Raw genomic sequence first — 17,924 nt, forward strand, 5'->3', positions numbered from 1 at the left:
AAAAAGAATCAGAAAAGATAGATTGGACAAATTTGGCGAGGCAGCGAAGGTGTTATACAAATATATCTGTGGGGTGGTAACAATTTCAATGCTCAACTTTGGTATTTTCGAATCTACAAGAGATTTTTTTTCGGGTAAATAAGACAAAAGTTGCTTTATTAAAAGTTCTGTTGCTCTGTCTAATATTATAAAGAATCGAAATGGTCGCTATAAGAAAACAAGAACTTGATTGTTGTGCTAAATGTTTGGCAATGAAATTATTACCTCCCTGTATACGAATTTGCATCCAATGTAACAACCATTTTAAATCGGTATTTATAATTACCCTTATCTTGAAATTCGCACTCAGTCTGATCCATTGTATATTCTCTGAGCAGCTGTCTAGATTTTAAGTCGGAAATCGAAATTAGATCTTCCTTGGTATTTATTTTGCCGAAGCACATAAAGAGTTGGGCCTTGTAATTTTTTCCGTAAGGAGTTTTGATGGGAAACTTCTTCTTCACTTTCTCATAAATCGGAACTTGCACTTTAATCAGATCACAGTCCGAAATATTGGTAACACCGTTTACGGAAAAGACGAGACTCTTGGCGTAGTTGAGGCCTGAACTCTCGCCAGACAGTACCAAAATACTGGATACCTACAGATTTTTAAATAAAATAGTAAAAAATACGAGCAATTATAATCCCCACATTGTTATATGGGAGTGAAACCTGGGTGCCGTACCGCCGACACATGAACGCATTAAACAAGTTGCAACAGAGACACCTTAGACAACTCTTAAGAATCCGGTGGTTCCACCATGTCTCTTGAAAAAGCTAACTGCGAGAGTATCGAAGTCATGGTTACAAAATCCCGCTGAAGATGGGCTGGTCACGTATGCAGAATGCAAGAAAACCGCATACCAAAATCTCTGCTTTACGGTGAGCTTGTAGACGGTAAGAGGAGGCCAGGTGGACAACTGAAAAGGTACAAGGATATTTTCCACGAAAACTTAAAGGGGCTTAACATGCAGAATGAGCGGGAAAAAGCAGTTCATAATAGAACTCAATGGAGAAGAGTTGTAAACTCAGTTAACAGCGACAACCAAAAAGTAAAGAGGCAACAAAGCAATGAGATTTTTGAATGTCCGGAGTGCGGTAGGCAGATAACATCACGTATCGGGCTTTTCAGTCACAGAAAAGCTCATGAAAGAAAACGCCTTGCGTGACCATTTTCTTTATGTGTGTCGAATACTCGTCAGCGAGTAGCAGGTGTATATATGTATGTATGTATTTACTTTTTTATTTTTATTTTTAGGATTATCACAAATTATACCTCCTAACACTTTTAGAATAATGAAATAATACATTTTTCGTATACTCGCTATTCAAACCTGTGTATTTGTATATATCAATTGTTTACAATATTCTCTGATGGTGGCAGCACCAGCGGAGAATGCACCAAGCCTATAGTAAACTGTCTTAATTACACAACGAGACATAGACTTCTAGAGGGGCTTAAGCCCTTTGGGGGGGCTTAGGTCACTATAAGATAATATTGAGGTTAAAACCAATTATTCTATACGACCCGCACCAGTCATATGGGAGGGACAATTAAGAAAAGGAAGAAATATGATTTTATATTTTAGAAAGTTTGGCGAGCATTTTTAAAGACCTTGTATGATTTAAGATTACGATATTTATATCAAATTAAGTACAAACCATCTAAAGTAAATTCTAAATATAGTTTTGATTTCAGGACAGTACTTGTATTTTTAAGAAAAGCTGAAAATATATATTTTTATTTATTAATATCTCTGAAACTATAGGAATATATTTACTCATATCTTGGAATTATGTAAAGTGATCTGAAAGGAAGTCAAAAATGCAATAACATACAGAGTGTTCCATTAAAAAAATCGTCCCAATTCAGTAGCTATCCCGTAGAAGTTAAAATATTTTCCTGAAATACATCCTAGAACATACTTTAGGTTTGCACAACAAAATTCCCAAATGCCCGACGCACACTTGCCGGACCCCGTATTTTCACACTGAACAAACAATACATAGTAGTGTATGGATATTAAAAAATTTTACCTGAAAAACACTTCTGGCAAAATACCTCAGACCAAGCTTCTTACTTTTACCATTTTGAATAGTGATTTCGTAGTTATCCAAGTCAAACAAGTTAGATTCGTTTCCAAAAAATGCTGCTTTATATTGAATAGGCGAATTACCACAATTTTGCACATCCAACGTGCATTTGCCGTGTTCTGATAGAGGAGTTTCTATTGTAACTTCACTTGTCGGGTAGTAACTTGGTAGGACAGTGTAAAGGTACATAACTACAATTATAAAAAGTAAAATTAATAATTAACCATGTCCAATCATTTTTCTTCTGGTCATCTTGTCATCTTGTCATTCCGCTATATTCAAAATAAACTATCTAAAAAAGTGCCTGTTGTCTCGAATTCATATGCACGGAAGGTGATAATAAATATCCCAAGAGCCTTTGAATATTGGAAAATACCATATAAGCATCATCAGCAAATGATTAAAACTAAACTGACTAGTTTAGTTTAGTTTTAATCATCTGCTGATGATGCTAACATAGTTAGTGAAACTCAGTTTTCATTTTAAAAAATATTCTTACCTATAAGTAAAATTTTAACTTCATTTCCAGAGACAATAGATTGAGGAAAAACATCTATACTAAACTTTAAGCTCCTCCAAGTTTGTACCAGTCTGCAGGCGTTGTGGATAAGATGCTCCTCACTTTTCGGGACTGCGTAGATATCCTGCAGCTTGCTCTTCACGTAAGGACAATAGGCAGCAGTAAGAGTTACGAATAAAAAACTAGATTCAAATACAATGAGAAGAATATGAATTTAAATACCATACGATCGAAAAAAACGACATCGAAGACGGCTGGGGAATGACAATCGATGATAATTTTGGTGAGGACAAGCCCTAGATCTCAACTACTTGGTCCTACTACTATTCTTTTTTTATATTTTAATGGTACTTACTCCCAGTTGCCCTTAATAAGGTTATAATTTATAATTTATTTTGTGAATTCCTCATCCTGTATATGGTTTTTATGCCTAAAGATTGATTCTCACTATACCTTCCGTTTCCATATCCGTTCTGTATTTTTGATTTTTTAACGCTATACGTATGCTTCCGTTCCGTATCAGTTTGTTTTATTGTAGAAGAAGAAGAAGAAGAAGAAGAAGAAGAAGAAGAAGAAGAAGAAGAAGAAGAAGAAGAAGAAGAAGAAGAAGAAGAAGAAGAAGAAGAAGAAGAAGAAGAAGAAGAAGAAGAAGAAGAAGAAGAAGAAGAAGAAGAAGAAGAAGAAGAAGAAGAAGAAGAAGAAGAAGAAGAAGAAGAAGAAGAAGAAGAAGAAGAAGAAGAAGAAGAAGAAGAAGAAGAAGAAGAAGAAGAAGAAGAAGAAGAAGAAGAAGAAGAAGAAGAAGAAGAAGAAGAAGAAGAAGAAGAAGAAGAAGAAGAAGAAGAAGAAGAAGAAGAAGAAGAAGAAGAAGAAGAAGAAGAAGAAGAAGAAGAAGAAGAAGAAGAAGAAGAAGAAGAAGAAGAAGAAGAAGAAGAAGAAGAAGAAGAAGAAGAAGAAGAAGAAGAAGAAGAAGAAGAAGAAGAAGAAGAAGAAGAAGAAGAAGAAGAAGAAGAAGAAGAAGAAGAAGAAGAAGAAGAAGAAGAAGAAGAAGAAGAAGAAGAAGAAGAAGAAGAAGAAGAAGAAGAAGAAGAAGAAGAAGAAGAAGAAGAAGAAGAAGAAGAAGAAGAAGAAGAAGAAGAAGAAGAAGAAGAAGAAGAAGAAGAAGAAGAAGAAGAAGAAGAAGAAGAAGAAGAAGAAGAAGAAGAAGAAGAAGAAGAAGAAGAAGAAGAAGAAGAAGAAGAAGAAGTAGAAGAAGAAGAAGAAGAAGAAGAAGAAGAAGAAGAAGAAGAAGAAGAAGAAGAAGAAGAAGAAGAAGAAGAAGAAGAAGAAGAAGAAGAAGAAGAAGAAGAAGAAGAAGAAGAAGAAGAAGAAGAAGAAGAAGAAGAAGAAGAAGAAGAAGAAGAAGAAGAAGAAGAAGAAGAATATTGCAATACTTATGATACTTCGAAAAAAAATGTTGTTTTGGAAATTTTGGCAATACTTATGATACTTCGAAAAAAAATGTTGTTTTGGAAATAGATTTGTGTCTGGAAATCTGGTCATTCTTTAGCCGTATTCGACGCCTTTTTTTCGATCATACAGTAACATAATTTCCAAACCTGTCATAAAAGTCTTTAAAACTGGTGACGCTTTGATATTTTTTGAATTTCTGGTCAGGCCACAAAATATATCTTTGTTGGTAGTAGTGATATTCTGTCCATAGAAGCAATTTGCTTTCACATTCGAACTTTTTGGGAAATCTTTGACAGTGTTTGTTATAGTAATTGAGAATATTTTCGTTTTCTTTGAGGATATATTCGTTTTGGATTAAGTTTTTCTCTAGACAGCTACTTACAGATATCATTCGTTCTAACACCAATACCTGTAGTAAAAATTTTAGTAAAATACTGGTAAATCACTAATTTTTATTCGGGCTCGGCTAAAATTGCGTAGTTCTTCTCGGACGATAGAGATATTATTAACGACTAGACGAATGCTCGCGGGATTTCTATGGATCGCGGGCTGTTCGTTAAAACTTGGTTAAAACAATAAAAGTAACGCGCGGACAACGCTCGGCGCGCGCTGCTCGTTCGCGGCGCAGCGCACCGATGTATACGTACCATAAGACTCACCCTGTATAACCGTGTTTATATAATATATTTTATATTTTATCTGTTGTTATAACTGCAATATCCATTAATCACTATTATTTACGAGTCAAAATTGGACAATTTTCTTTAAACAGTATAAATATAATTATTTATAATTTACTAGTTAGAATTTTTGACAATACCTCTGAGAGATTCTAACACAAATATACTAGCTGTAAGTGTAATTCATACGTACTTTAATGATAACAAGTGTCAAGTCTAACCATTTCTGCTTGCTAAAAGCATAAAATTGCAGTTCGCTAAATGACTCTTCAATAACTCCTCGTTCCTTGTCAATTAATTCCTCCTTAAATATCAAATATTCTGAATACTGCATAAGATGTTCTGGTCTAAGACCAGGAACAAAGATGTTTTGACTTTTTAAGAAGGATATTGTGTTGCGATAAGTCGTATAATTATATGTTGCTAGCTTTACAGGATCCTCCGATGGAGCGATACTAAAAAATATAACATTAATATACAGGGTGTTTTAAAAAACATGTGCCATAACTTGTGCGGGGATTTTTATATCAATATAGGTCCTATCCTGCTTTATTTCGTAACTACAGGGAGTTAAAAATTCAATTTATTATAATTTTCTTCCAAGTAGTACTTTTAATATTTTACGTGAGGAATCCCCCACGAAAGATGGCACATGTTTTTTGAAACACCCTGTATAAGGGTAATTAAAACAACTTTCGTTGCACGTCATCAATGACATTATGCGTCGTCTTATGGAGTTTGCTGGTGGTCGTATTATGATGTGCAACCAAAGTTATTTTAATTTCCCGAGTATATTTCTGTTATTAATCAGAAATTTAAAAATAAAATGAATATGATTTTTAAAATATATAATCCGAAGAAATAATTATAGTCATAAGTCAGAATATACAGGGTGACCCAGCGTTATGAAACAACTCTATATCAGATGTTTAGTCTATTAGTCATATAACCAGTCATCGCAGGTGGATTGCCTATTTCTGAAAAAAAATAATATATTGTAGAGCTTTTTCTGAACGCTGAATCACTCTGTACATTATATGTTTTATGATTGATAAAACACACTTCCTATTCTAATTTAACTTGTAAACCAACTTGATATTCAATGTGTCATAGTTGCATTAAAAAAAAATATGTTACATATTACGTAAAACAAATAGTTTACCCATTGTCTATATATTTTATGACAGAAGAATCAATTAAATTAACCAACAGTTGGACTAATGGCAACGGTTGGCGATTTTTCTTTCCTCCAAAAGATTTCTTCCCTCCTGCATGTGTGTCCACTGGATATCTGGATATACCATCCGGAATGGTATAGTACTGCCGATAGTAAAATCCCTGGCTAAACAACCACCGTTCTATTACTTGCACAGTTGAATGCATCAGAGTTCCGTAAGCAGATTGGTCACTGTTATTGGGGAAATATGGGTACGTGGACTGTTTCAAATATGTGGAATTTGACATGTAATTGATCAGTAAGGAATTGTCTGCGCGTGCGTTTACCACTAATTCTGCACTGGCTTCACAAGGACAAGTAAAGGATATCGTAGCTTCCACCTGGCAATCTGCATTAAATAAATTAGCTTTAAGACGGGTCCTCATCTGTCAGTATCACTGAAGCAATCTGGCCGATTCAATATTACCGTTGATTGATAAAATTGGGAAGATACGCAACCTAATGGACAGAGCTGCAACAAGTCAGCCTAAAAGACTCAAGTCTTAAGTCAAATTCAACATAAAGTTCAAATGATTTAAGTCTTAAGTCTTTCACTTAAGTCAAGTCATTTTTGTAAAGACTTAAATCAATATAACGTTATTTAAGTCGTTTTTATGAATTAAGTCTATGTTTTTAGCTTAAATCGCGATGATCTGCAAATTATTTATTATATGAAATAACAGCGATCTTCATTTCCAAGCCAACTCTGCTGCCGTTCTTTCTTTAATACTGTACCCTAAATCCGTAAATCTGCGGATTAATCCGTAGTTCTGGCAAAACTGCCTCCAACAACCACTCACTCTGCCGACTGAAAGCAGAACTACGGTACAGTATTCTTTACCCGCTGCGCTATAAACGACTATCAGCGCGCAGCGGCGCAGAGCTAAACTAAATCTCGGACAGGTTGACCAGCGGCGACCGTATCGCCAGCTACATCTCGGACAGTTTGTGCCACGAAATCGCCCATAAGGTTGCGCATCTTATAAAGTAATTTTCGTAACACTGGGTCACTTATCTATACTTACTTTCTGCAGAGCAAAACGAAATCTTATAATAGGCATCTATTTCGATTGGGGAAATATTTTCACATTTTTTGAAAGACACAGAAATTGACTCTGCTTCGCAAACATAGTTAATGTTCGCTTCACATTTGTGACCGATCAATTTCAGTTCAATCGTCTTTGAAAGAGCAATACTCAAATTGACTGGAGGAAGATATATTATTTTTTTATCTATAGAAATTGATGCTTTCTGGTAGTTGCCAGTTAACTTCAAGTAATTATAGGGTGTAACAGCGGAATAAGTTGAAACATAAATTGGAATTTCTTCAACAAAGTTTCCAACAGCATCCGAAATAAACTTCACTTTGAATGACACTGTTTGTTCTGGTTCTATAGGTACTTCTATATGTTCGATTGATTCAAAGTCTTCAGGAGCTTCAGGTGTTATTACAAAAGCTTCGGTTTGTTTAATTTTAAAGAAAATCTATCAAATAGATAATATGGTTAATGCATTTCTTAAAAGGAGATGAGCACACAGACACATAAAATAAAAAAAAAATTGTGAGTGCACTACGTGCGCATATTTGAAGTGAAACAATAAAAGTGACATATAATCATAGTAGAAGGAAAAGAGTAGTTGCACTCTCCTAAATATTTTCAGTCAGTTTTACACAGTCAGTACAGAAACAGATTGCAGAGCTTTTCACTTGAGTTCAGTCCGTCGACCTGCGGGGTTCGAGCGTTGCGTCCCAGCACAGAGACGGATTGACAAAAAATGAGTGCCTTACTGTGTGCTGCTATTGTTTCTAGGAATAATTCAAAAATTTGTGCTTTGAGTTTTTTTTGAGAGACATTGGAAAAACACGATTTTTTGAAAATCAATTTTATTTTTTCCTGTCGTTATTTTTTACAAAAACAAAAAACTAATTGCATATTCTCAAAGCTACTTTACTAGGGCTATCTGATAGTATTTTTAGATTTTCAAATTAGCTGATAACTTGTGAGATACAGATTTTTTATTTTTTTATTGTATTTGATTTTCCGTATTCAATGTTTTACTAAGTTTGAAGGCGTATCCATATTGTAACGATGAATAGATTAAATATTTAAAAAAACAGAGCCGGACTTAAAATGAGTTTAAATAAATTGTGTTCAAATGTACGAAAAAAAATAAAGTGTGGCATGTCATTGTACTCAGGAGACCGAGTTCTTTCAAAAACTGAAATAAAAAGTGCAGGTCCGTATTTAAAAAAATTAAGTCAGTTTCTGTAACTCACAAATTATCAGCAAATTTGAAAATCTAAAAATACTATCAGATAGCTCTAATAAAGTGGCTATGATAATGTGCAACTAGTTTTTTGATTTTCTAAAAAGTAACGACAGGAAAAAATAAAATTGATTTTCAAAAAAATCCGTTTTTTCCAAAAAACTCAGCAATCCTTGAACTTTTTAAAACTTTTTTGATAGCATCTTTGTGAACATCCCAAACCGGCAACTTTGTCCCAATTTAACCATGTTCGTATATCTTATGGTTACCGAGATACTAATGCTCGTACCTCGACTTTGTAGCACCCTGTATACTGTATATATAATAATTAGCATTATTTCAGTTAGAGAAAGTAGTTACTTAAACGAACATATCAAAACATCGACATATATGACAGTCATGTAGTCTTGGAACCCAAGTATACTCTTTTGTCAAGAATATATTTTTACCAGTGTGCAAAAAAAAGAATCTAACCTCTAGTATCTCGCTTGTATTGTTAGTGATCTTGAAAATATTCGATAACTCTTCGAAATTTGAAAATGTCATCGACAACGTATTAAAACTAAGCCAGTTTCTTCCAGCGGCACACAGCAGTTTCACCGTATTCAACTTGGAAGGCGCGGGAATACCGATTCGTAAGCTGCTGGTATTCGAAGTTCTCAAGTATTCAGAACACTTTATAGAAGTAGGTCTGTTTAGTTCAGCAGGCCCGAGGATACCATTCAGGACGTAAGGCAGGTAGATGCAGTAGGCCACTGGTTCTTTTGGGTAGAATTCCAAGACAAGATCTCTCTTTTCGTTAGCCTTCAAATACAACTGGAAGAATAAATTAATATTGTGGTGATTTAGTGTTTTTATTTTGCAATATAAGAGATACTAATTAAACTATTAGTTGCGTAATCGAGGGTGAGATTTTTAAATTCATTCTTGCCAACCATGGATATATTCAGCGGCGGGCTAACTTACTGGAATTTAAATTTCCCGCTGGGGATTCAGGTGGTAGCTCTGCTGTCAAAAATGTCAAATTGACACATTTATTTCTTTATTTCTTGACATTGTCATTCGTTTTGACACTTTGCTTTTGTATTACGTGTTTTTGGTTTAAACGAATTTTGTTGTGATCAGGGCCGGATATCCGCCTAGGCCTGCAAGGCCCGGGCCTAGAGTCCCAGCCAGCCTAGGGGCCCCATGCGATGAGTGGCACTTTTATATATAAGCTCAAAAGCCTGGCTTATCAAAACTTATGTTTATTAAAGTCATTAAACTCGATTAATAATTATATGTTCTGTACTAGTGTATTTATTTCGGTAAATTTCCAAATTTGACTATGACATGGGGGGGCCCCAAATGTCAAGTAGCTAGGGGCCCTGGATGTCTAAGTCCGGCACTGGTTGTGATACTTTAAGCTTAAAACTTGTTACCAGCAGACCTTGCAGTCAAACATTGTTCTTTTTAGAACCTCTTTTAGTATGAAGTGTACAAGATAGCTTAATAGCCGTAAAAAACTCATCGCAACCCTATTAGAATATTTTGAACGGGAAAGCGGTAGTAATGGACCCTTTATGTCCCTTAAATGCTATCAAGGAGGTGAGTTTTGTTGATGTAAATCATAACTGTTTATATATTTATAATTAATTTATTTTTGTTTCCTAAAATATTGAAATTAAAAGAAAATATGTAAAAGTTGGCAACGCTGTGCCGGTCAGACTTAATACCGTGACTAAAATTTATTTGGTATGATCTATAGGTGATAGTTTAAAGGAATGTAATTTAATTATAAATCATAGCAACTACAGGGATAGCATAAGTGCCTTTATACAGGCTTTAAATAAGTACAAGTGTTTTAACTAGTTGTATGTTTCAACTCAAAAAACACGCCTATGAGTCATTTTACAAAAAAATGTAGAAAATTTTACATTTTTTACAAACATTTTAGATATCATACATTAGTTTTTCCACAGCAATAATGGATTTTCCTGTATATCCGTAAAAATGTATTTTATACAACAAAACCTCAATTATCCTAGAACTTATTCTACTTAGTTTTATAATTTATATTTTCACGCTTTCAGTATAACTTACAGAAAATACTGCAGTAGGAACTAACATTAGTGGATAATGTTTTGTAAATCTTTCAGATTAATGTCAATTAGCACACAAAATATGTGGCATATTGCAAATAATTTAATTTTTATAAGCAGAAATGATATGATTTAGACAGATAATATTGGAATAACCTCTCATAATTTATACAACATAAATATGTTTAACATATTGCAATTAGCTTTGTTTTCAAGAATAATTATTGCACAGATTTTATTTTTATATTTTATACTATTTTATATTAATTATATAATTAAGGAATCTTAGGAATTTTAGATATAACGTACAAACAACTGCATTTTTGTATAGAATTATTATTTTTTCGATTCATAATTAAGTTCAAATATTTTTAGGAGTAAAAAACAAATTAAAAACAAATATTTTTTTTTTATTTCGACCCCAGATATGTTATTCTATTCAGAATCTCATTTTCTATCGAATAAAGTAAAAAAATACCGAGGGTGCCATTTAAAATCAAAAGTTGTAGTCATTTCCGGTGAAACCGGAAGTGACAGAAAACAATTGAATATGTCAATCAATCCCAATTTATGTTATATTCTAACATACCAAATCTCGTTGTTTTATCTGAAAAAATAAAAAAGTTATAGGGGTGAGCCACTTTTGAGACGCACCCGATTTATAACCCAACACAGAATATATTTGCGCTTATATGAGGCTTTGACCGTTATTGTAGATATATAGATGATACCAAATAAACTTTTAGTCACAGCGTTGCCCAGTTTTACATATTTTCTTTTAATCAAAATATTTTAGAAAGCAAAAATGAATTAATTATAAATACATAAACAGTTATTGTTTACATCTACAAAACTCACCTCCTTAACAGCACTAAAGGGCGATTACTACCGTTTTCCCGTTCAAAATATTCTAATAAGGTTGCGATAAATTTTTTTGCAGCGGCTGTTAAACTGCATATTGTACACTGCGCACTTAAAACGGTTCTAAAAAGAAACTATTTATTCGACTGCAAGGTCTGCTAGTAAAAAATGAAGCTTAAAGTATCGTAATACAATTCACATAAACACAAACTCGAAATACAAAACTAAAGTGTCCACATTAATCAAAATGTCAGCAAAATAAATAAATAAATGTGGCAACTTGACATTTTTCTAGCAGAACTGGCACCTGAATCGCCAGCGGGAAATTTAAATTCCGGTTAGTCAGCCCGGCACCGATTATGTCCATGGTTGGCAACAATGAATTTAATAATGGCGCCCTTGATGACGTAACTGAAAGTTTATCTAGTATTGCTTATAGATGTAGCTGTGGATGTAGATTGTAGGAGAGGGACGAAGTTAATAATCGCGATTTTATAGATCTATGTATTAGATTTGTAGTTTTTTATATGATCTGATCGTTTACATGGATTCTTAAAGCAGTTTTATATATTTTTTTTTAAACTGATAAATCTAATAGTATCTAAATATGAAAAAAATCTTACAGATTTGTTATATGCTTCTCGGGCCATATTTATATCCATTTTATAGTATTAATACGTATTATAGTATTAATAAATCAGTAATGCTTTGTCAGTCGACACCCCAATTATATTTAAATATGAAATGTCATTTTTGAAATGATCCAACGAACATCTTTTTGAATAAAAACATCGACGGATGACGCATAACGGATGCATGTAAACCCACTCTTAGACAATCATCACTTGCCTCGGTTGACACACCTTAGTCCCTAAATTTAATACACAAAAATAAATAGTATCATATTGTACCGTTTTTATTTCTTTGCCATGCTTCATTTTCACTGTAAATTCTGGATAATCCTGTAGAAAGAAAGTGACATAATTCTCAACTTGAGATTTATTTTGTATTCTGAAAGGCGATCGCAAAAGAGCTCCAGAGGGAATCTTGGACAATTTGATGAAGCTGGTACTAAAGTGTATCTCGGGAAACGCCACATTCCCTGTTATCGATACTTTCCTACTAACATCATCTTGAAACACTACGCTTAAAGTTGCGTTAAATTTGACCATCTAAAATAAAATTAAATTGCAATTAACATATTCTTGCTTTATCTGCATAACGGTAGATGGAGTTGAAGGAAAAGCATGATTAATACACTAGAACGCACGACTAAAATAAATATATACAGGGTGAGTTTCCTACGATGTTCTCTATGGGTATCTCGGAAACTACTGGAGATAGAGAGCCGCGAGCCTAGATATTTCGTAAAAAAAACTTTGGCTGTTTTAAAAATTATCCCTAATTCCATTATAATCTATTTTAGATAAAAAATTTTAAGATAAAAGTTGTAGATAATCACATCCCTAATGAGTTTGTGTTCTCCGATTTTTTCTAAAGCCTGTCATTTTTGACATATGAAACAAACACATGTTATTTTAAATAAAAACCATAGTTGGCCATGACTTCATAAAAAGCACCATCATAATGAAAGTCATGTTGGAACCACTCTAATGATGCGCGAGTATCTAAATTTAAGTTTTCTAACATGTGTTGAAAACCGTTCTCTGAAAAACGTTCTAAAGTAACGTTCACCGGTCAACGTATCCTCGAAAATGTACCTATGGTCAATAAAAGTTGAACCAATAATCCTACACAGTTTTCTTTATTTGCGAAATTCATATTTACAATTTTTGTTTATTTTAATATACAAACTTTGGATGTGACAGTTTCACATTTCTGAGAGCAACGACGATTGAACTTGTTTCCATGGCTAACTAAGTGAAACTGTTTAAAAATGATAAGAATTGGCTATAACTCGGTAATTTAAAAAAAAACATATTTTAGCTTATATCGCTGAAAAGCTTAAAAAATGGCGCTTTTTATGAAGTAATGGCCAACTATGGTTTCCATTTTAAAAAATATATGTTTGTGGTATATGTCAAAAATGACAGACTTTAGAAAAAATCGGAGAATACAAACTCATTAGGGATGTGATTATCTACAACTTTTATCTGAAAACTTTTTGTCTAAAATAGATTATAATGGAATTAGGGACAATTTTTAAAATAGCTGAAATTTGTTTTTTTCGAAATATCTAGTAAGCCATGAAATTTTTCAAAAATCTGAAAGACGCATATTTATGACCCCACAAAACTGCAATTCTTTCCCCATTTAACCGACTCTCTATCTCCAATAGTTTCCGAGATACCCATAGAGAACATCGTAGAAAACTCACCCTGTAGAAATAATTGCTTTAACACCTGCAAGTCTATAAATTTTGCTCAAAGTATACCATTATCATGCCTATGATAGAGATCTACTAAAGCCGGAATGATGATAGAGATCACAAATATGTGATGGGGATAAATCACTGAAAACGGTCGTCGAAACAGCCTCATGAAACGCGACCTTGGTATCGAAGAGTTTTCCGCATACTGTAGAGGCTGTTTAACGCTTTGAACTTTTAACGTATTACATATACATACCTCTGTAAATGTCGCCTTAATAGTTAACACGATAAAGCTTTTCTGCCATATCACAGCTGTTGTTGGTTCAATGACAATTTCTGGATACATATCGCTATTCTCCAAAGAAAATGAAGCCGATACCAGCTGTTCACTGTTGTTCTGAACGGCCAAAAATTTTGTTACTTTTGTATTTAAAGGGATGTCGTCGAAAACGATCTTGTCAGCGCTTAAACCTATTTCGACTTTTTTCTTTTCAAAATGCACCTAAAAGTTAATATAATTGAATACTCGGCAATTTTTCAATTATTATACATTTATAATTAATTCATTAATAGTAATTTAACGACAAATACATAAAAAATACACAGCATATCATTTTTCATGATTTTTTTAGCAAACTATATATCAACTTTAATTCCAAAACAAAGTTTTTTTTATAAACTTTAGTATTTGGCATTTTATAAAGAATTAATCGAGGGGTTGTTTTTTATCCTAACTTTAAAACACCTTGTGCAATAATTTCGTGTGTAAATTTTCCTAGAGCAGGCCTCACACAATCAGTATTATTGATAGTTGTCAGTTTTGTATTGATACAGTCAGAATTGTTGGAGACTGCCAATATCCCAAAATACTTTCAGGATTGCCAAAGTATATCAGTATACTGAGAGTCCCATCGGTATTTTTATTTTTGCTCTCGCACAGTCAATATTACTCACAGTGTTTAGAAATAATGTCGATAATAATGATCGTGTGAGGCCCGCTTTATAACTTTAAAGTAAGCATCAAAAGTTTTGAATCGCATTCGTTGCAAAAACAGAAATTTGCTAATAAGTGTAAGTTTACATGCGTCCTTCATGTGTCTGTGTTTATTTTATGCAATTTAATTGGTTTAGTTCAAAAATGATAACTCATACTAAGGCGCGTTCTCACGAGTCAAGTTTAGCTGAACAACTTTAGTTGATCAACAAAAATTGAATAAAAACTATAGTGAGAACTACTGTTACAATGGACTTGATCAACTTTTTAGTTGTTCAACAAAAGTTTGATCCATTCAAACTTTTGTCGTTCAAGTCCCCAATCGCTTTCAAGTTGAAACAAGTCTTGAAACGTGTGAACTTGGCAGTCAATCAACTGGCCACGGTTTTGATAGTTTTTGGCAAGAAATATTATTGAAAATAAAAAAATAGTGTTAACAATGAGACAAAAACGACGTATTTTACGATATTTGATTCCATCGCATATTTTTTTTAATTCGTCTTGTCACAAAAATGTAATCACCTGTACACATTCACAAACAATTTCGATCGACACCATTTTTAAACTGAACCGGGACTATAAATTTCTGCTGCACATGTGAACTTTACTTGATCAAGTCTTTATTCAATTTTTGTTGGTCAACTAAAGTTGTTCAACTAAACTTGACTCGTGAGAACGCGCCTTAGATATGATTGTAGACACGGGATGCCGGACGACGCATAACGGATGGATGTAAACCCACCCTAACAATGCGCATCTCATTTTTTCCTTCAATCAACCACTATAGGTTAAGCATACTTCGATAAATTCCTTTGCTCCGCTTTCCGAAATTAAAACGATCTCTTTCATTGCCACAAAGCCCATCTCCGGATTCAACGTTATGGCGCAGGCCAGATTCCTTTTGGCCGGTATGACGCCTTTACTAGGAAAAGTCTCCAGATGGTAAAAATCCGTGTCGATTTCAAACTTCACGTCGTTATTGATGGGATTTCTCAGTTCCAGAAAAGCCACTTTGTCAGCGGGAATAATGGAGATTTCCTTGGTCAGGCACCTGACCGTGTTCGCTGCGATCTTAGCCAGAACCGTCACGTCGAAGCAGTAGAAGAAATTCAGGTTAATGGAGAGGCGGTTGTGATGTTTGCCGCCCGACGGGGTGTGATACATAAAATTGACGGTCTCGGTGGATGCTGGTTTTAGGACAAACTCCTTTTCGATGATCTCGATTGACGGGTACAACGCGCTGACGGATACGTGTATCGGGAATCTGTTTCTGTTTTCCAGCATGAAGTGGTCGGAACAGGTCGTGTTAGCACCTAGCTAAAAAAACAAATAGAGATTATATATCATCTAAATATAAATAAAAAAAATTATGTTCTACATACTCCTTAAACGCGATATACATATAGCCTGTGAAACGAATAACTTTGAATTTGACAGTTCCCGCGGGCTTTTATAGTTTAATTTTATTAGGTTAGCAACTTGCGGCCATTCTGACGCAATGCCGTCTCTAATAGAACAGCCTCGAAGCGAGATTTATGACGTCACGCTAGTTAAATACTACGGATTAATAAATATGTTGTAGAATATATGGAAAACATAATAATTCCTCGTATTTTTGGTTTGTATTTTAAAAATGATATAGTTTACATGAAATATACATAATATACAGTTAATAAATACAATATATATACCTATTTATAGTAATAAATAATATATATTTTAAATTTTGGGGTTTGAAAATCGATCTAATTTAACAAACAACATTCAATATCTACTACTTACTATGGCTGAAATCGTATTCCATAGTCAATGTAGATAGTTTTAGTGTTATGAATAATAATTTAAAAAAATACGTGGTCATCTTTTGACAAGTTTATATTAGTTTATTAATTGCAGTAAACATTATGTGGTGTGAATATTTTATATGTAATTTTTTGTATTATATTCGACACTATTTTTTTCATATGACACAACACTGATGAAGGCTATGATGTTAGCCGAAACGTTTTTTTAACCAAAAAAAATAATGAAAAAACAAATGAAAACTTAATCAGCGTTTTTCCCGAACCTAAATCCCAAGAAAATAAAAAATTTTAGAATAATTTTACATATAAAATGACAGCGATCTTTATTTCATAGCCATTGCTGCAGCCTTTTTTCTATGATATTGTATTATTTGCAAATATAATTTTTCGAACATTGATACTTGCAAAATATACATATACATTTTGTGAATGCAAATAATAATACATCACTATTAGTAGATATTGAATGTTTTTTGTTAAATTAGATCGATTTTCAAACCCCAAAATTTAAAATATATTTTACATTTTACCCATTATCTGATGTATCAATTCATTATTTGTATATTGTAAAACATTTGCTGCATTTGTATAGTTCATAATTTATTTGCCAAAGTTATTTATTACTATAGGTATATCTATTGTATTTATTAACTGTATATTATGTATATTTCATGTAAACTATATCATTTTTAAAATACAAACCAAAAATACGAGGAATTATTATGTTTTCCATGTATTCTACAACATATTTATTAATCAGTAGTATCTAACTAGCGTGACGTCATAAATCTCGCTCCGAGGCTGTTCTATTAGAGACGGCATTGGTCTGATATTTAGAAATGTCAAAAGCTGATGACATTTTACTTTTGACAATTGTGTTGATTTTTGTAAGAAGAGGAAGAACTGTCACTTGTTTTATTATTTTCCTTTTCTATTTCACGAAAGTAAAAAGAGTTGCCTATCTGATTCGTTCAGGCACTCAATTTAAAGAATATCAGTAACTTTTTTGACAGAGGAATTTTATATTTACCATGTTGGTAAAAAATAACGGTCAAAATTCAAAGTTATTCATTTCATAGACTATACAATGGGACAATTTGGAAGTGAGTAATTGGAAATGAGGCGTCAAGTTGCAAAACCTGCCTTATCCCAAAAACGTTGTTTCGAGATAATATGCAAAAATTGTTTTAGCAAATGTTTGAAGCAATATTTTACAAAACAAACGTGTCAATACTATTGACTATATGTATACTTGTGAATACTACTAATACAATTAATAAACTGGTTTAGATATGTTGAAGATACCTTAATAATATGTAATGGAACCGATAGGCTGCTGTATATAATATGTTGCTTAATTTTAAACGATATCTCAACTAATTTTACGATTTAATATCTTGATATAAAACTTTAAAAGAGAAAGTAATGATCTTTTCAACAATTAGACAAGATAAGTTTATATTAAAAAAATCTGGAGACGACAGAGTAAGTAAAAAATACCTTATCTCCCCTTAATCACCCGATATACAGGGTGTCTCAGAAATAAGTGCAGATATTTTAAGGGGTGTTAGATCTGGTATCTGGT

At 33.1% G+C, this 17,924-nt stretch overlaps 1 protein-coding gene across 3 annotated transcripts in view; it reads right to left on the reverse strand.

Annotated features, from left to right (window-relative positions):
* LOC115875385 overlaps positions 1–17,924 on the reverse strand; it is a 48,931-nt gene that overhangs the window by 6,790 nt on the left and 24,217 nt on the right. For all 3 annotated transcript variants that reach the window (XM_030890816.1, XM_030890815.1, XM_030890814.1), the window contains exons 13-23: positions 15,333–15,851; positions 13,797–14,042; positions 12,120–12,380; positions 8,741–9,082; positions 7,024–7,483; positions 5,945–6,347; positions 4,976–5,237; positions 4,249–4,511; positions 2,633–2,835; positions 2,077–2,324; positions 326–638 (exon numbers count right to left, since the gene is read on the reverse strand). In XM_030890816.1, the coding sequence (XP_030746676.1) occupies positions 326–638; positions 2,077–2,324; positions 2,633–2,835; positions 4,249–4,511; positions 4,976–5,237; positions 5,945–6,347; positions 7,024–7,483; positions 8,741–9,082; positions 12,120–12,380; positions 13,797–14,042; positions 15,333–15,851 (3,520 nt within the window). The remainder of the gene's footprint in view (positions 1–325; positions 639–2,076; positions 2,325–2,632; positions 2,836–4,248; positions 4,512–4,975; positions 5,238–5,944; positions 6,348–7,023; positions 7,484–8,740; positions 9,083–12,119; positions 12,381–13,796; positions 14,043–15,332; positions 15,852–17,924) is intronic.

Source organism: Sitophilus oryzae, unplaced genomic scaffold, assembly GCF_002938485.1.
Source record: "Sitophilus oryzae breed Bouriz unplaced genomic scaffold, Soryzae_2.0 scaffold_1385_pilon_pilon, whole genome shotgun sequence".
Classification (NCBI taxonomy): domain Eukaryota; kingdom Metazoa; phylum Arthropoda; class Insecta; order Coleoptera; family Curculionidae; genus Sitophilus; species Sitophilus oryzae.